We start from the raw sequence: 19,848 nt of genomic DNA, 5'->3' as shown, positions 1-19,848 counted from the left end.
GGCGACCACCGTGAGGTCAGGGGGCAGGAGCGGTGGCTGCTGTGGGGGTAGGGGGCTGCCTTGGGGAGCTGGTGGATTGGCTCCCGTCTCCCCGATTGCCTGGTGTGGGAGTGGCCTCTCCTGCCTCAGATCACCAGACACACCTGTCCCATTTAGCCTGCTGGGGGAGGGGCGCCCTGGGAAGTGCCTTTAAAGTGTGGGGGAGGCGATGGCAGGGGTAGAGGACCTGCAGGGCGGAGCCTGTCAATTTGCTCTCCTCTTCCCCACGGCCAAACCTGGGGGTGTACTCTGCTGCCCAAGAAGCCGGATGCCCGTCTCCAGGTCAGCTTGCTCCTGGGAGGCGGGCGCGATGCTGTCGAGGGGCAGAGGCAGCTGCGACGGCCGGCTGCCCCGCCTAATGGGGCCACTTCTTCTCCTCTCCCCTGACCTGGCCTGGGGACGGCCTCTCCCGCCCAAGATTAGCCTGAAACCCCACACCCGGTCAGGTTGCTCCTGGGAGGTGGGCGCGGTGACATCAGGGGTTGGAGAGGAGGGGGGTCTGCCCCTGGCGGGCTGGAGGATAAGCTCCCATCTCTCTGGAGGCCTGACGTGGGGGTGGCCTCTGCTGCCCCTCATTCCCGGGTCACCCTTCTCCAGGACATATTGCCCCGGGGGTGCTGTAGGCTGCGGGGGCGGCGGGTTGTTGGCGGGGGTATGGAGCTTGCCGCTTGGGAGCTGGTGGTTTAGATCCCATTTCCCCCGCAGCTTGGCCTGGGGGCAGCCTCTGTTGCCCCAGGTCGCAAAGCACTGTTTCCCTGACAGCTTAACCACCGGAAGTGGGCAGGATGTGCTGAGGGGGCGGAGGCAGCCGCCAAGGCAGCGACGGAGGGGGCTGTCCCTGGCCAGCCGGTCAATTTGTTCCCATCTCAACATTTGCTGTCCCAGTTTCGCAGGACGCCCTTCTCCAGTTTATCCTTCTCCTGGGAGGTAGGCTCAGTGCATGCAGCCCAAGGTCTGGGCTCTCCCCTGGGGAGGGGCAGAACTCTCTTCTTCTTCTTTGTCTTTATTCTTCAGCGAAGTGGTTACTGGCCCCAATTCTTAATTCTGAGAAAGTGTAGCCTGTGTTACGGAGGAGCTGCTGGACAGTGAGGTTTCTGGGTGGGTTTTCACATCAGCTGATGCCCCAGGCAGGCAGGAAATCTATTACTTAGAGCTTCTTAGTCTGGAGTTGGGGGATGGCCCCGCCATCCTCACCATGCTTTTTAAAAATGTGTTACTCCCCTCTTTTTCCTAGGTGACATTTTAGGTTATTGCGTCCCAGATTGCTGGCACACCCATCCCTGTTCTCAAACATCTTTTAAACTTGGGTGAACTGATAAGTTGGGGAAGAAGATGATTTACTGAAAGGTAAGAATACTTAAATTTGCATTAAAGCTACATTCTGTCAATCTTTCTCAAATGATTTTTCTCTGATTCTAAATCCATGACCTAGTGAATGTTGTACTCCTGTGTAAATCATTGATCTTCACATCACACTTGTTGAGTGGTCAACGAGATTTGTTATTTAGATTATTCCTGAAAGGAAAAGCTCAGGCTTTTGAGAATTCCTTGTCTGATGTCACCCAGGCAGTCACAGTAGAAGACAGAGCTGATATAAAAATCCCTCACCTGCCTGAACTGCAAAGCTTCTGGGATTACTGATCCCTGAAATGCAGGTGACTCTTGATGATAATCTGGGGGATGGTTTACATGATCAGATTCTTCCAGTCCTGTAAATGGGTTCCGTGGCCCCAGCCCCGGGAGAGCTGGTCATAAGGGCCATATCGTGAGGGGTGGGATGGGAAGGCAAGGTCTAAGAGCTGGCATCACTGAGATTCCACACTCGCTAAACACAGACCCCAGAGCCTAATTGTTGTCAGGTTCTGTTCTGGATTTGAGAGTGTGTTCAGACATGATTCTTGCCCTTCAGGGGTCACGGCCTGGGTGGAAGTAACCTTTACATAAATCTGGGGAGGATGACAATTAAGTAGATGGGCTGTTATGATTCTCAGTGTGCCCAGGCTCGCTCTTCCAGGCACTCGTGGGACTAACGAGAGTCATGTTATTCACTCATACACGGATTTATTACCCTTGAATTGATCATTTGTCCCACAGTAAGTGAAACAAGCGATGAGGAACCTGAGTTTTGTCCCCTTTCCTAGCACTGATTGTATCTGTCAGTCAGGCGCCCTGCGTATGCATTGTGAAATGGTGGTATTTCTTGCCCAATGGGACTGCAATGTCAGTTCTGAGAATCAGGGGAGACACGTGGGTAGGACAGCACACTGACACACATGGCCACCCCACCCCATGAGACAGCATTGTCGATGCTCAGGTGACCCGATGTAGACCGCGGTGCTAAACCTGAGCATGTTTAGTGATCTTGGTGGCTATGAAAATACAGACTGCCGGTCCCTAATTCTGGAGACTCTGAGGGTGTGCACCCCAGAATTCTGCATTTTAAGAAGCACTTTAACTAATTCTGATGAAGATGATCTGAGTGTCCCACTGAGAAACACTGGTGTGCGATGCACCAGTATTGAGGATTCTCAGGGAGCGATGTCTTTTCAGGATGGTCCAAGGGCCCTCACGAGACTTTTGCCTTGGGTGTAATTGTATGTGTTCGAAAGTGATGTCTCTCACTTCCAGTGCTTGTCAGCATGCTCTGTGCAGGGATTTGCTCTCAGCAGATATCAAAAACTATAAGTCTTCAGGTCACCGATCTAGAGTGTGAGCGATCTTTTGTTTTGGTTTTCTTTATTGCAATGCGGAGTCTCCCGAAAAGAGATTCAGACTGAACAGCTTTGTGTCGGACTTTGGAAGACCGCTGGTGCCCAAGGGGTTCTCTGGCAGCACAATGACGAATCTAGGTCCCTCTTTCACTGCTACGTCAATGAAGTGGACCGCTTGGACAAGGCCAAAGCTGGTATCCCAACCATAGCCCTTGACAGTGATGTTCGGCTCCAGGAAGCCATCAGATGCAGCAGGTGGCCAGAGGAGGAGCCGAACGGGCTCATGAAATGTGACACCCCCAGCTTCATCAACACGGACCAGAACTCTTCCTTTGGGGAAGATGATCTCCTGATTTTGGAACCACCTATTGTTCTAGAAAATAAGCCAGTTGCCCAGACCTCACACAAAGACTTGAATTGGAAATGTGCTTTGTCAAGTGTTTCTCTGAAGATGTGAAGTCTGTCTTTGTATGGCAGGAAGTCCCCTTTCACAAAATTGTATGTGTTTGTGTCTGAGAGAGAGAAATGGAGACAGACAGAAAGACGGAGACAGAAGAGAGCCCCCTCAGAAGAGAGCTAGTTAAGGTGAGTTTTTGTGCCTTTGTAAACATTTGGGGTTTTGGGGGGAACAAAGTATTTACACTGTCTCATTCTCCTCGTTGGAAACCTTGGCCCCGTCCTCAGTGTCAGCGACCTTGAACGGTGGTTGCCGTGGTGCTTTTCATCTGGCGCTGCCACTTCCACGCTCTGCCTTTAGCACGTTGCTTTGCCTCCCAGGGCTGCCACCCTTTAAACTGTAAGGTGAGGAGTCTGGAGTAGATGATCCATCCCAGCTCTGCTGTTTTGCAAATTTCTGATTTCGTATTCGGATGAGGCTGGGATACACCCAGAGCAGTATAAACCAGGCCCTACCTCCTGTCTCTTGCTGGGGCATCCCTCAGGTCTGTGCCTTCTACTCAAGCCTTTACTGAGCCCAGCTTTTGTCAGGAGCCCAAGTGCCTACCGGGATGGCAGGAGACCTGTCTCTCGTGGTCACGGTGGCAGACATTTCTATTGGTTGTGCTGAAACAGCTCTTCTGAGATCCTCCGGCCACCCTTGCTCCAACCTGAGGACAGACTTACCGTTCCTTTCCTAGTAGGAGGATCAATCCATGGTGCATTTTATGACAATCCTGTCCCCAGGAATGCACGGAAGGTTATCAGCTGAGTGAGGGGAAGTGCCTCTGTGTCTCTGTGTCCCTGTATCTCTGTCTGCTCACAGTGCCCTGCCACCGGCTACTGAACAAGAAAAGTGCTATTCACCATGCTGTGTCTTTTGCAGATGTGTAGGTGATGGTCTTGTGGCTCATGTGTGGGCTTTGTGCTGGGATGGTGAAGGGCTTATAAATACCTCATCAACATGTATTCGAGATGGCCTGGTGCCACACAGACTTGATTCATGAAGGCATCAAGCCTGCACACTGGTTTGGAAACAACTTGGTTTTGATCAGTCACACTGCATGCATGACTCACTGCTGATCTCTGGGTGGTTTTTTCATTTTAGATTTATTCACCCAGTGTCTTGCTTAAGCTGAAAAATACATTTATTTCACTAGAATATTCTCAGATTCTTTGTTTTCACACATCCAGTTGTTTAATTCCTTTAAAAATCATTTTGTGTTTATAATGCCTCCTAATATCTATCATCTCTAGGTTCCCAGTGGCCTGAGCCATGCACCAGATTTGATGTAGGAACTGTTCCACCAAAAGAAATCCCTTTGCCATAATATCTTTTGAGGAAAATATTATACTTTAAGGCTCTAACAGTAAATCGTAGAACAAAGCATGGAATATTTATTGTAGTTAATACATGTTCATGCAAAAAGAAATGATATTTTCATTAAACAATGTTGAATTTAATAACTTTTACTAATGTGAATATTATTACTCATAATTTAAGTAACCAAATAAAACCACAGTTATTTATTATGAAGTTTGAAAACTATTTACACTGTCTCTCAATTTGAGGTAGCTTTATTAGAAGACTGAAGGGTATTTAAAAGATGGAAAATTACCCATGATGACACCATCATTTTTATTAACTAAATATCAAGAACTGTGCAGGGTTAAGATTGAACCCTCTGCAAGCTGTCAAGTTAGCATGAGGTAGTTTGTGGATGCTGCCAGAAGACAGGAGACTCCCCCAGGTTCAGAGACAATGAACTTCTTGCCAGCACAGCAGGCAGCTTGGGGTTCATGTTCATGTTGGTTCCTGAGTTTCTTTCCTTTTGCTGTTGTAACAAAGGACCACAGACTCAGTGGCTTAAAGCAATACACATTCATCATCTCACTGTTCTATTGTGCAGAAGTGCAAAGTCATTGTCAGTGGGCTAAAACCAACGTGTGGCCAAGGCTACATTCCACACCGAGGCTCTAGGGAGGGATTCGTCCTCCTACCTTTCCCAGCTTGCAGAGGTGTTCACACTCCTTGGCCCAGGGCCCTGTGTCACTGTGACCTCTGCTGCCACTTTACATCTCTGTCTCTGACTATATAGATATAAAGGAAGAGTCTTCTACATCTGGTATGGACCCTTTTTCCTAAATGGACATTGTATCTCTATTTATGTGCAGATTAAAACCCCTTCCCTCCAGGGTGTGGTGGCATCAGCTCACAAGATTACCACTCTGGGCTTTAAGTGTCCTCTTTGTATTGTCACCTGGGAACTTCTCTTTCCATAGTTAGCTCTGTGTTACATTTGTTGTTGTATTTTACCCGGCATTACTGAAAGTTTTACTTAAAAGGGATCCTAATTAGCTCTGTTTACCTGTTTCCAGAGCTGAAAGCTTCAGTTCTAGAGTATCTGTTTGATTTCTCTTAAAAATACATTCCAGTATATTTCTCTGGTGAAAGTCTTTACCCTGTTGTCTATTCTCCCATAATTTCCTTATTTTCTTGAATATATTAAAAGTATTTTATAGCCTTTATTGGTAACTCTGATGCCTACATCACCTGGGGGTTTGCATCCTTTGTCTAATGTTTCTTATTCTCATATTATCCGTTATATAGTCTTGACATGTTGCATGTCTTGAAATTCTTTATTACATGGCAGACATTGCAAATGAAAAATCCATATGTTATTTTCCGTGAGAGGTTTTCTACCTTCCTGTTAGGCAAACAGGGTGAGGGACTGATCATGTCGCTCCAATCAGGCGCTGAGGTGGATCAGGACTGAATTGCCTTTTTTCTTAAAACAGCTTTGAGGTATACCTGGCAAAGTAATTTTCACACGTATAAAGTGTACAGCTAATACGTTTTGACATAAGTATATCCCCAAGAAACCATGACCACATTCAAGAGAGTGAACATACCCATCACCCACAAAGCTTCTCTCCTGCCATTTGTTGTCCCTCCCTCCCTCCCCATCTCTTCCCCTGGAAACCATTGATCTGCTTTCCATCACAACATATTGGTCTGCATTTTCAAGATCCTTGTATGAATGGATTAATGCAGTATCTACTCTATGTTGTCTGACTTCTTTCATTCAGTGTAATTATTTTGAGAGTCATCTGTGTTGCTGTATTAATAGCTTATTTTTCTTATAGCAGAGTATTGTTTAGTGCTGAGTTTTTACTGAAGAGTTTGTTGTGAGCAGTGTTTGGATAGACCATCATTTGTTTCTCCATTTACTTCTTGATGGATGCATGGGTTATTTACAACTTGAGCTATTATAAATAAAATTGCAGTGAATATTTGGTTACAAGTCTTTATATGGACATATGCTTTTCTTTTCTAAAGCACCAGATGAGGAATATCTGGGTTATATGGTAGATAGGTATTTACCTTTTTTAAAGAAACTGTTAAAGACTTTTCCAAAATGGTTGTACTATTGTAAATTCCTTGTGGTGTGTATCAGCTCTGGTTGCTCTACTTCCTTACCAGCACTTTGTAAGGTCGGTCTTTCTAATCGTATTCATTCTTGTATGTATGTGTACTAGTATCTCACTGTGGTTTTTAAAAGCATTTCTCTAATGACTAATGGCATCTTTAATCAGCATCTTTTCATATGCTTATTATCCATCTGGATATCTTTACTGAAGTGTGTTTTCTGGCCTCATTCATTCATTCAGGTGTTTGCATTATTATTGAGTTTTGAGACCTCTTTATTCTGGATCAGATACAAAGAGAGACCTTTATCAGATATATGATCTGCAAATAGCTTCTGTCTATGGCTTGTCTTTTCATTTGATTAGCAGTGTTTAGAACAGCTTTGAAGAGTCTTCATTTTGATAAAGTTCACTCTATCAGTTTCTTTTTAAAATAGATTATACTTTTGGTGTCATAGCAAAGAAATATTTGCCAAACCCAAGGTCATAAAACTTAAGCCTATGCTTTTTCTCCTAGCTGTTTTATACTTTTAGATTTCCTATTAAGATCTATGATCCATTGTGACTTAATTTTTGTATATTTTGTGAGGTGTGGATCAAAGTTCATTTTTTTTTTTTTTTGCATATCACTATCTAATACTTCCAGCACTACTTGTTGAAAAGATCCTTTCTCCACTGCATCCTTTTTGAGAATCAATTGTCTATATAAGTGTTGGTTTAGTTCTGAACATTCTATTCTGCTCCATTATTCTATTTTCCTGTTTTACACCAACACCATACTTTCTGATTACTGTAGTTTAAAAAAAAAAAAAAAAAGGCTGAAAATCAGATAGTGCAAGTCTTCCAACTTTGTTTTTCTTGTTCAAAATTGTTTTGGATATTTGGGATCCTTTGAATTTTTTATGAATTTTAGAATCAGTTTTAAAATTCCTTACATCCTGTTCTGCCAAATTTCCACCCATGTCTTTGGCCATCTACAAAGCCACATTTTCTGAAGAAGTCTCTCTAGATCCCAGGTGAAAGGAATTCCTGTTTCATCTGTGCTCCAATCACATTTGATAATATTTGATTACATTTATTCATATTTGGCTGGATGTACTTGTGTGATCTTTCCTGCCATATAGTAAATCTCTCAAGATTTGGAATCTTGACTTGGTTCCCTCTGTCTGCTGAGAAAACTAGTTCTATGCTTTGCAGGAGTGAGCCCTGCAGTAAGAGGTATCTGCAGCACACATCTAGCTCATTGCTTGCATATCGTCAAGGAATCCTGCAGATTTAGAATTGTTAATTGATTGTTGTCTCCAAGACGGCTCAGCCTTTTTTATTTCTATTGCTACTGCTGCAGTTTCAAAGGAAAATGGGCTAATTATTTTCCAAATATCAAAACATACTGTAATTGAGCTGTGACGCAAATTATGTGCTGCTGTTTCTTAACAACCTGCTTAGTGTTCACAGGTACCTTCACTCATGGAACTTTTGGGAGAATGTCATATCCTCAGAGATAGCAAAGCTGTCTTTGGCAACCTGAGCGGTAGTATCTGAACTCACTCCTGCTCTTTTTCCAGTGCCCCCTCTAGCACTCCTCCAGCCCTCCATGGGGGGCCTGCAGTTCTTCCCTCGAAAATCCTGTTGCTTCTCAGGAAGAATTCCCTATGAAACATATTCATGTCCTTCTTGTGGGGACATTCAGTCCAGAGACCTGACAGCAGGGGAAAATGTTTAGACTGCTTTTGGTAGAACGTAAATTCTTCCATACTTGTTAGAAGCAAATCCAATGAGGAAACTGTGTTGGCATCTAACAAATCAGGATAAATGTCTGATGAGGAAGATCAGCTTCCCCATCCCACTCAGGCGTCATGTTGATGTGACGCTCACCTTGGCTAACATTTTCTCCTGTGAGCAACGTGAAGTTCAAGATGTTATGAATGGCTTTTTGTTTTTCTTCCTTAGTCTTTCCACATTCACTGTGTCTGGTGAGATTATAAGAATCCTGCTTGTTTTCAGCCCAGCACTAACCTTTTTAAAAGGATCACGTGTTTAAAAGGCTAGTGGACAATTTGTTAGAAGATTGAAATCCTTAGACTTTGGTCCTAGAGTTGAATCTTGGTTACTGGTGAATGAGAATTCCCGTTAAAATTTTAAATTCAGTGATATAAAGTTTTAAAAATAGTTAAATATTAGTCAATTTCATTAAACACTATAGCAGTTATTTACATTTAAGCCTGTCTCTGGGGCAATTTTGCAATGATTCCCTCCCTTTATTGATTCCCTCTTTATCAGAATCCTTGAGAGGTCCCTGTCATCATTGTCAGTATCATCATCATCATCACCATCATCATGGAACTGATTCCTCTGGGAGATTCTAGGAAAATAAATAGCTGGACGGGGTTATGTGCAGGTCAGTGTGTGCATATACAGTAAGAAGAGTTGTCAGACATTAGATTCAAGATACCCATTCCATTTAGAGAAGGATGTGGTCATGAAATCCTGATGTGCTGAATGAAGGAAGCGATGGGAACAGGGTAGTCAATGGAAAGGAGGAGGAAGTGAGTGAAGCGGGGAGCATAGGTCCTTGGTTAGGTGATCAGCACATTGGTGAGAATGAGGGGAGTGTGATGGCAGAATCATGTCCCTCCCCGGCCACAGGGTAGCCACCTGTGACATGTTACTGTACATGGCAAAATGCATGACAGATATTTTAGGACAAAAATCTTAGAGGATTTCTGTCTTCTAAATTGTCTATCAGTTAGCATTTTAAACCCATGGTACATTATTAAAGATTAGTGCAGGGGGACAAATAAAAAGGATTCATATAATCTCACCAGACATACTGAATGTAGAAAGGCTAAGGAAGAAAAACAAAAAGTCATTCATATGTGCCTTGAACCATAAAATGCTCATGAGAGGAAATGTTACACAAGGTGAGTGTCACAGCCACATTCATAATGCCTGAATGGGATGGGACAAGGGGATCCTGAGATGAGACAATAGGGTGAGTAGCCTGGATTGTCCAGGTGGGCCCAGTGTAATCACAGGGGTCCTTGAAATGGAGGACATTTCCCAGCTGAGTTTAAAATCAGAGGGAGGTGTAGCCATAGAGCAATGTTCAGAAAGGCTGCTGACCATGAAAATGGAGGAAGTCGTGAGGCAGAAGCTAAGGAAGGTGGGTTACCTCTGGAAACTGGAAAAAAAAAAAACAACAACAACAAGGAAACATTCTCTTCTAGACCCTCTAGAAGGAAGGAACCCTGCTGCTACCTTGAATTTAGCCCAATGAGAACTGTGTTGGATCTCTGACCTCCACAGCCATAAGCTGATAAATCTGTGCTGGTTTAAGCTCTTAAGCTTATGGAAATTTCTTACATTGGTAAGAGGAAAATAACATAGTGAGCCGTAGTGTAACGTATTAAAGGTATAGGATGGGGTGTGGAGAGGATTCTGACATTTACAACTAAAAATCAACCAGGTGAAGTGGGAAGGTGTTTTAAGGAAGACCTACCTGGCAGGGCTGTTAAGCAGACTGGAGCGAGGGGAGCATTGGAGTTAGAGGAATCAATTAAATCTCTACCAGAAAAATAAGGAATAAAATGTAACAGGGCTTCAGTGATAGTGGATGTAGGAATGGAAATGGGCAGAGAGACATAAATATTACTTTGAAATTAGCTACAGGTTTGATGACTGCATGTTTGGGAGACTTAGCCGATGTGTGGACTGAATGTTTGCATCCCCTCAAAATCCATATGTCGAAACCCCATCTCCCAGGGTGATGGTATTGGGAGGTGGGGCCTTTGGGAGGTGATTTGTAGAATAAAATGAGGTCATGAGAGTAGAGCCCTCATGAATGGGATTAGTGTTCTTATACAAGCCCCCAGAGTGCTTGCTTCTCTCTGCTCTCTGGGATATGAAGATATTGGGAAGACAGCCATCTTCGAGCTGGCAATCCTCTCAAGGATACATTGACCTTGAAAGTCTCAGCCTCCAAACCATAAGGAATATGCTGGTTGTTTAAGCCACCCGACCCACGGTAATTTGTTACAGCATCCCAGACTGACGAAGACAGTGGAGAATGCCTCTGAGTTTGGCACTGATTGCCTGGAGAATGCTGAAACCCAGGGAAGTGGGCAGCACAGACGTTTACTCATTTAATCCTGCCAACACAGTAGGAGATAGAGTCTACATATTCCTCGCTACTTAAAAGGTAAGGAAAAAGAGGCACAAATAATAACAATGACAACAAAAACAACAATAATTTGTCCAAGATTCACACAGAACCCCCTGGAGGCAGAGTGAGAATTTATACTCAGGCAGGCTGGCCCCAGAGCCCCTGCTCATAACTAATAAGTCAGATCACCTTGCTTATGTGGATCAGTTTTTTTCAACTGTGATATGAGGGTACTGTGTCCAGTAACTTATAATTTCAAAATACTTCACTGTAACGGAATCATTAGTCACAGGCCTTACAAACCACAGAAACCTACACATACAAAAATATCTCGTTAGGTCAAGATAACCAATAACGTTTTTAAATATTATACCTGCTGGGCCTTTGCAATAAAATGTCTTTTTATAATTCTGTCTGGCTACAGAATAACTTCATAATCCTGCATGTTGCTGGTGGCTCCCATGTTGGACAGCACGGGCCTAGAGATTTTAAATTACTTGCCCAGACTCGCCCAGGAAGCTCGTGGTGGGATCCGAGCTATAGTCTGGGACTTTTCCTTCCTATCCAACAAGTCCCTCATGGAAGTTTAGAAGCTTCTCCTTTGGTGCCCAGCTGTCTATCCGTACTTATAACATCTTGTCAGGTGTTCCAGCCTGCTCCTGAACATCAGCCAGAACCCACTTCTGCTCTATTTTGTCCAGGTAATACCTTCTAGCAACTTCCATTGCCTTCTTGGCATCAGTTCTTACCTGGAAGGGTAGTGGCTAGAGGTGGAAATGTGTCCACATGACAGGTTTTTCATAAACACAGCAGGAGTGGTCAAGAGAATAAAACGTCAGGAAGATGAGTAGAAGCAGGTCATTTAATATACCAAATGGGTACTTTCAATGTCTGTGTTTCCGAGTCCAGGCTTGTTCTGCTCGTGCATTACAGGCCAATAAATCAGGAGACCAGGTTTTGGGGGCAAGAAACAGCGACTTTAATTTGGAAAGCCAGTTGAGAAATGGTAGAATAATGTCCTGGGGAACCATCACCCCAAGTCAGATTTCAGGCTCTTCTTATATTAAAAGTGGGAAGTGGGAATGCTTGGTTGTTACAAACTTGGTGTATGAATTCTTTGTTGTTAGAATCCTTTGTTCTTGCAGCTCTTCACCTGGGTCACATCCGTGTAAACCTCCAACAAACAAATGTTGTTTTCTATTCTGTAACTTGTTATCTTTATGTGAATAGAAAAGTGTTAATATCCTTCAAAGTCAGAGCCTTGAGAATAGGGTCTCCTGTATATTTCAGGCTCTAGGCAACATTGTTTTACAAAAGGTGCAGAACCAACAAGACTAAGCCTAGGAAACAGGGCACAGGGTTAAAGTCAAAGGAACAGATATAATATGGAGTCAGATTTTTTCTTTCCTATTTCAGTAGTGCCATGGAGAAGGCAGTTTGGGCAGCTTTTCGTAGGGTCCTGGAGGCTTTCTCTCTGAGCCTCTGTGTGCCTCTGTTGAAAACCCTTCATAGCTATCTGGCCTGCTGGAAAACCACTCCGCCTTTTTTGCCCTGAAGTTGTGTTCTGTTTATAACTGATCTCTACTTATTGGAAAACAACTCAATAAAAACTCAGTTGGTTTTCCACCAGCCATGGGCAGGGGTGAGGAATAGCACTTTATTATTTTATGAAAAAAAATAAAAGAAGTCTTAAAACAGCACTGGGCATATAGGAGAGAGTCAATAAATGCTTCCTGGCCGAAATCAAAAGTGATGGCTCAGTGATTCCATGGCTGCTGTATTTGCTGAGCTTGCTACTCCTTTGCTCCATTACACATTTTTTTTAACTGAAAAAGAAATACATGCATGTGGTTAAAAAATTTCAAACAGAGCACAAAAATACACAAGTGAAAGAAGTTTTCCCTCATCCTCTCTTCTTTCAGCCCTCCCTGGAGATGCCACTGTTTACAATCCTTTGTGTGTTTTCCAGATATGCTATGCACATTCCGACCTATGTATGTAAATTCCTTTAAAGTATTACTTATTTTTAACTTAAAGGGATTTAAATCCTCAAGTGTCTTCTGCCCTGGTAACAGAAAAGAACAAATCTGACTCCATAATAAATCTGTTCCTTTGACTTAACCCTGTGCTCTGTCTCCAAGGCTTCATCTTGCTTGTAAAACAATGTTGCCTAGGGCCTAAAATATACAGGAGAGCCTATTTTGAATGCTCTGACCTTTAAGGATATTTAACACTTTTCCATTCATATAAAGATAACAAGTAACATAATAGAAAATAACGTTTGTTTTGTTGGAGGTTTACAGGGATCTGACCCAGGCAGATAGCTGCAAGAAGAAAGGATTCTAACAAGAAAAAATTACTACATGAAGAAGATTGCAAAAACCAAGCTCGTAGGAAAGGAGCCTGAATTCTGACTTGGGGAGATGGTTTTCCAGGACATTAGTTTGCCATCTAGGTCTTCAGAAATTTGCTATTCCATGCCCCAACACCTGGTCTCCCAACTTACTGGCCTGTCCTGCACTAAGGAGAATGAATTTAGACTCAGTAACACTCCTATCTTCCTAGCAAGCTGGGCACTGGAATTGAGGGCAGCTATCCCACACCCAGGGACATACTGTGTACCCTTGATGGTTCCCCGAGGGTGGGGTGTGGTTTACTCAGGAAGGATGGGGACTATGCACCAAAACTCAGGCAGTATGCTCCTTTTGGGATCTGACCTTGTACCTCCCGCTCCCCGCCAGTACAACACCTGGGACAGTGGAGGTAAAGCAGAGATCTTGCCTGCCTGTGTCCCAGCGTGTAAAACGGGAATATGTACTCTTTCCAAGGTAGTTCTGAGCGACAACACCTGCGGGTGCTTGGTTCCCAGACCAAAAGGAAACCCAACTCCGCTTGGGGGCAACGGGTGTGATCCCCGTAGGGGTCCTGCAGAGGCCTTGGGTGGAGGGCTGGTCCAGGTAGGTAAAATATGTGCTGCGGGCCTTGAAGGGTTAGAGAAGTGTGCAGAGGCAGGACTGCTGCCTCCTTCAGGATGCCCACAGAGTTAAAACTATCTCTCTCCATCTCTGATACTCTCCTCCACACTCCAGATCCCTGCCTTCTCTCTGCTCCTCCTGTCCATTTCTCTCCCTCCACTTTTCCCCTTCTCCCCTCCTCCTCCCATCTTCTCCGTCCCTCGCTTCCCCACCTTCTCTCGCAGAACCCAGAGAGGATCGCTGGCCCTCCTGCGCATGTGTAGTTGGTGCCAGCTGGACCGAGGGTTGGAAGCTGCACCTAGGAGCCGGGGATTGGCCCCAAAGGCTTCTCAGCTCTTTCGCCCGGTTGGACTTTAGCTCCTGCCCCGGCGCCCCGGCCACAGCTCTCCAGGGCCAGGTGTGCACCTGCCGCCTCTCGCCCCAGCCGGGCTTCCCTCAGTCCGCGGCTGGCGTCCCCTTCCCCTCTCCCGCCTGCGAGTACTCTCCTCCCGGGCTGCCTCACCTCGGCCGCCGGCCGGTCCCCGCCCCTGGGCGGGCTATGTCCCTGGCGGGCGGGTTCTGCGGACACGGACGGGGGCGGGCGGCTGGGGCTGGGGCTGGCCTCCGAGCGGGGATACAGCCCGCGTCCCCCACCACCGCTTTCCCTGCCCCGCGACCACGGGGCTGCCCTCCTCTCCCTTTCCCGCTCCCTTGGGACCAGCTCAGTGGTGTGGGCGTTGCTCCCCGGGCTGAGAGCCTCCGGCTGTGAACCCCAGCTTCTCCTGGTGGAGTCGGGAAAAGGGAGCGTCAGTGCTGAGCGAGCTTCCTTCTCCTCCCTTAGTGTTTCTGCCCCAGGTAAGTACCTTGAACACTTTCACGTGTTTTGTTGGCGATGCTTGATGATGTCACTGTTTTTATAGTGAGAGGGATTACAGTGTTGAAAGCAAGGCTTGTTTCAGTTAAAAATGAGCTGAAGGCATGAGGCTGTGACATCCTCCATCCTTCCCTCTCCCAGGGTGAAACGTGTGACCTTCGATCTTAAAAAGATAGTTACAGTCCCTAACTAGCCCAGCCCAGCTAGGGTGTGTTAACAGGAACAGCACCACCAGAGGCTTTGGAGACTCAGGGACATTGCAGTCCTAAAGAGCTCCTGGCAAAATTTGGTTTGTTTTGGTTTTTTCGTTCTTCTTAAATTGTGGGACAGACTAGTTGTATAGAGGGAAAAATAATTGTCAAGAAATATTTTTTCATTTAACATCTTTTTTGTGATATTGTTCACACACCATGAAGTCCACCCACTTAAATGCTACAATTCAGCAGCTTTAGCATATTCACAGTGGTGCAACAATTAATATTCCAGAACGTTTTCATCACTTCAGAAAGACCAGTGGAAATGAATGACCTATCCACCCCTTCCCAGTGCTGGTTCTAAAGAAGTTTCTTGGTTGTTCCTGACCATAAATTATCTTGTTACCCATAAAAACTCTGGTAGGAAATCTAAACAGAATTGTATTGAATCTGTCTATCAAAGCAAGAAGAATTAATGTCTTTATGGCATAAATTTCTTCTACCCATGAATATATCTCGGACCCTATATTTTCATATTTCCAGAGCCTGGCCCATGGGAAGTCCTCTTTAATTGTTGGGTTTGTGAATGATGAGATTCTATACATCGTTAGTTGCAACTGAAGCCTTTCACAGAAGAGAAAATAAACTCACTGAAGCCAAGTGACTCTCTGATGGTCAGAAAGAGTGACAGCCAGTGCTGGAGTGACCCAGTGGACTTGGTGTTTGTAACCAGAATTCTCCAGCACGTACAGCTAAGGGGATCAGAGTATTCTTTTATTTTTTCTAAATGGCGTTGCTTTTATTTTTACTTATTTTTTAAAATTATTTTTTATTGAAGTGTAGTCAATTTAGAATGTTAGTTTCAGATGTACAGCAGAGATTCAGTTATAAACATATGCATATGTATCTACATATGTTTTAGATTATTTTTAGTACAACTCATTACAAGAAATTGAATATAGTTCCCTGTGCTATATAGTAGGTCCTTGTCATTTATTTTATTTTTATTAATGTGTATCTGTTAATCCCCCTTTTCCTGCCTGCTAACCACAGTTTGCTTTCTATGTCCATGAGTCTATTTCTAGCAGCACCGTTTTTGCTAGTAATATATGCTGGTTGGCTGCTTTCAGTTTCAGTAATTCCACCTTATCTGTGGGCATTTTCCTTCTGGTGGGAATGTGTGTGTTTTGCACACGTGATATAAGAGTTGTGTATTTGGGAGAACTCCAGGCCTCGTGTAGTGCCTGGTACAGAGTGCCCACTGAGCTGATGCTTGAACTGGGAAAAAAACATAGTAAATGTTGGAATTTCCACTATGGTTGAAACTTCCAGGCTTATTTAACCTGTTTAGCCCACCTTAATGTTGGCTGCACCCATACTGGGTAATTTGGTGGAACTTCATGTTATAGTGGTGTAGAGACGGGGCCTTGTATGCTTCTTCTCTTTCCGTTTTCTAAGAGTCATTCTCCTGGGCCTTCCAGATCCTCCCCCAGAAGTGCCCAAGGCTGGCTTGGTGCTGCGCTGAAGCAATATTTGTTAATAAGGCCCTTTCCTCATCTCTTCAGAGCCTCCGTTTCCTTCTCTACACAATGAAGACTTAGACTAGAAAAGTGCTTTTCAGTTTCTTTTAAGCCATGTTTCCTTTGAGAAACAGAAAATACAAATCTCTACTCCCATTCAACATGTAGATTTTGACACATCCTCCAAGGAGTGACATAGCTCTTTGTGGAAAATTGAAGTGATTGTGATTCCAGGTGGCACAGAAAAGACTCTTCAGACATTTATTGCAGGGAGAGGGCAGTAAAGGGGCAGTATATCCCACTTTCTAGTGTGAGCACTGGAACAGGGGCTTGGGTTTATATACAGTGTCCGACGTGGCCTCTCTCTAATTTTTTTTTTTTGCCTCTCTCTAATCTTGCACAACGTGATAAACCTCTCTCCCTCAGTTTCTTAATGCGTCAAGTTGGGGTGATAATAGTTTAAGTCTTTTGTGAAACATTATACACATAAGACATTTATTTCTCGGTAGAAACAAAACCTGCGAGAGAATCAGGGATTTCTTTAAAAAGAAAAAAAATCTTGTCCACAGCACTCTGTCTGTGTCTATTTTGAAGTTCCTTGAGGGTGAGTGTTGGGTCTAAAGTCCATCGTGGGACAGGTGGCCCATGGGTCTGTGTGCCGCAGATTGCCCCCTCCTCCCCAGTCCTCTTCCTCTCAGTCCAGGATGAAGTTCCCTAGTAGATTTACACAGAGATCTTGTGGAAATGGCTTTTCATTTTATTGTTTCACGAAGAAGGGCTGCCATCATGATCTCTGTAGTCAGCTTTTGGTGACCTGAAGGCTATGCAATTACGTTTTTCTATTTAATAAAAAGAAAAAAAATTACAAGTACAAAATTAGACCTACGGCGGTGGCAGGGGCTCTTGAAAGTGGGGACCATTAGCTTTGTTAGTTTCAGGTGCAGGGGCCTCTGGCCATGAGGACACATCATCGTGCTCTGAAGTTGGAGGGACCACTGGGCTCAGTGGGAATGTTTACTGAGTGTATCTCATGGGCTGGGCATTGACCTATTTGTACTGTGTGTTCCTTATTTGAGACAGTGAGCTCATTTAACCTCAATAGCCTCTTTAACAAATTAGACTTTTTATTTTGAGATATATTGTAGATTCCCATGTAGTTGTAAGAGATAATATGGAGAGGGCCTACGGAATTTTTGCCCAAGTTTCTTTAAAGGTTCCATCTTGCATAGTTGGGATACAATTCAGTAATGACTCACTAACCCTTTGAGGTTTGTGTTATTGCCCTCATTTCTATTCATGATTAAACTGGGGTTAAGAGGAGCACACAGGCCTGCCCAGGTCACCCATGGTTAGTGTAGAGTCAGGTGAAACGTGGGCTTGGGATTTCCAGGCAGTACCATCATGATGCTCTGTGGCAGGGAGCAGCATTCACTTTGCTTGTTTATTCATTCATTCAGCAAGCATTTATTGAGTAAACTCTGTGGGTCAGATGCTATCATAGGTTTATCTGATTCTTCAGCAGTATGGAGAATCCGGTAATGTTTCCTTCTTTTTTTTAATCTGAGAAAATTAGCTCTGAGAGGTTATATACCCCCCAAAGGAAATATAGCTCATAAATGAGGGGTAGTAAATTTGTACAGATCCTTCTTCTTATGCAGGTGGTACCCTACGTATTTTACACTTGTAAACTTCCATAATCCAGATATATTCTTGTAAGGCAAGGATTTTTTTTTTAATTGAAATATACTCATGTTTACAACGTTGTGTCAATTGCAAGGTGTTTATTTTTTCTTGAATTTGGAATTCAAAAAATATTTTTTGAGGGGGGTAAATAGGTTAATTTATTTGTTTCATTTTTTTTAAAATGAGGTACTGAGGACTCAACCCAGGACCTCATACATGCTAAGCATGTGCTCTACCACTGAACTGTACTCTCCTCCCCAAAGCAAGTTTTCTTATCAAGTATTCTGCAGCTAAAGAGTTCAAATAAATTGGAGCTGAAATCCAGGACTTTTGATCCTACTGTGTTTCTTTGCATTATATCCTGCTGAGGGGTGTGGAAGCAGTTCCTTTATTCATTCTTTTATTCAGCAGTTTTGAGCACTGACTTTGCATCAGGGCATGGCTAGGTGCTTGGAAACAGAAAACAAGAAATGACCCTTTTCTGCAGAGGGTGGAAGCCTAGACCAAAAGCTGCGTAATGTGATCCGAGCTGCGGTAGCCATGTGCAGACGCTGAGGACAAACTGTACCCCCGGCTTTGCTTGGGCTTCCCCTGCCTTCTGAATGGTACACACAAGGTCACCGCAACCCAGTGAGGCCCGCAGCCCGCAGCACAGTATGTACCTCGGTCTCCTCTTCCCTCTCGTCAGGGCCTGCAACATGAACATCCCTGACTACGTGCAGTGTGCTGAGGACCACCAGACTCTCCCCGTGGTGGTCCAACCCGTGGGGATCATCTCAGAGCAGAATTTGTTGTGCATCTATAAGCGAATCTCCTTGGTGAGGCAGATCAGCCCGTGCGGCTGGCAGTGGGCACCCTGTATCCACTACAGTCAACACTATGCGCCCGAGAATGGGTGGAGCGACTTCCAGACCCACCGCAAGGTCGTGGGCCTTGTCACCATTACCGACTGCCTCTTGGCCAAGACCTTCGAGAAGCTCCACGTGCAGAAGAGGTGTATGGCACCACGCTTTATGACTCTCGGCTCTTTGTCTTTGTGCTGCATGGGGAGGTGGCCGAGCAGCCGCGCACCGACGTAGCCTTCAATTTACGAGGAATGCAGGGTGATGGAGAAGAGGATCGAGGACTTCACTGAGTCTCTCTTCATCATGATCAAGTCCAAGTGGCTGGACAGTTCTTCCGACAAGTCTGGGGACAAGATCCTCCTGCTCTACATCCTGTTTGAGAAGGAGGACTTCGTGGGACTGGACACAGAGAGCAGGAAAGTCTACCTGGATGCCCGGCCACCCTGGCTATATGAAGGGTTGCTTCCCTACATCCAGAAAGGGATCAGCAAGGAGGAGGGCTGTCTTGTAGCCAAGGCGTGAGGGAGGAGCAACCCGCCGGTTTTCAGACGTTTAAAAGTGAATCCGCCTTTGTTTCAGAGAGATTCTTTTAGGGTTATTATGGACACTTACTCCCGCTTTTCAGCCAATTCCCCTGGTGTGACCCCTGGAGTTGCTGTCCAATAGAGTAGCCAAAGCCACTGATGCTAGGAGAGCTGGGGAGGAGGCTGCTCTGAGCTGAGATGTGCTCTAGGTCAAATGCACATCAGACGCTGAGACTTGTCTAGTAAAAAGAATGTAAACTATCTTGTTACTTTCTTTATTGATTACATGTCAAAATGATAGTATTTTACATACTGTAGAATAAGTAAGATATGTTCTTAAAATCAGTTTCTAGGGTTTTTTTTGGGGGGGTTACCTCTTTAAATGTGGCAACTGGGAAACTTTCTTTACATGGCTCACATTTCATTCCTGTTGGACAGCCTCTCCTGGGACAGTCTAATTCCTTTGCTTATAGATGTC

At 44.6% G+C, this 19,848-nt stretch overlaps 1 protein-coding gene across 50 annotated transcripts in view; it reads left to right on the top strand.

Annotated features, from left to right (window-relative positions):
* LOC141575151 (uncharacterized) overlaps positions 1-19,848 on the top strand; it is a 188,902-nt gene that overhangs the window by 10,718 nt on the left and 158,336 nt on the right. For 35 of the 50 annotated variants that reach the window (XM_074353747.1, XM_074353735.1, XM_074353745.1 and 32 more), the window contains 5 exons: positions 802-966; positions 1,274-1,386; positions 2,792-3,335; positions 10,653-10,812; positions 13,866-14,585. In XM_074353747.1, the coding sequence (XP_074209848.1) occupies positions 802-966; positions 1,274-1,277 (169 nt within the window). In that variant the 3' untranslated portion in view covers positions 1,278-1,386; positions 2,792-3,335; positions 10,653-10,812; positions 13,866-14,585. Of the gene's footprint in view, positions 1-300; positions 967-1,273; positions 1,387-2,791; positions 3,336-3,821; positions 6,498-8,894; positions 9,070-10,652; positions 10,813-11,200; positions 11,478-13,604; positions 13,734-13,865; positions 14,586-15,341; positions 15,546-19,848 lie in introns of those variants that run through there. The other 15 variants (XM_074353748.1, XM_074353752.1, XM_074353753.1 and 12 more) reach the window with 13 other exon arrangements.

The sequence above is a fragment of the Camelus bactrianus genome, chromosome 26, assembly GCF_048773025.1.
Source record: "Camelus bactrianus isolate YW-2024 breed Bactrian camel chromosome 26, ASM4877302v1, whole genome shotgun sequence".
NCBI lineage: Eukaryota > Metazoa > Chordata > Mammalia > Artiodactyla > Camelidae > Camelus > Camelus bactrianus.
This window is presented reverse-complemented; position numbering and strand designations above follow the sequence as displayed.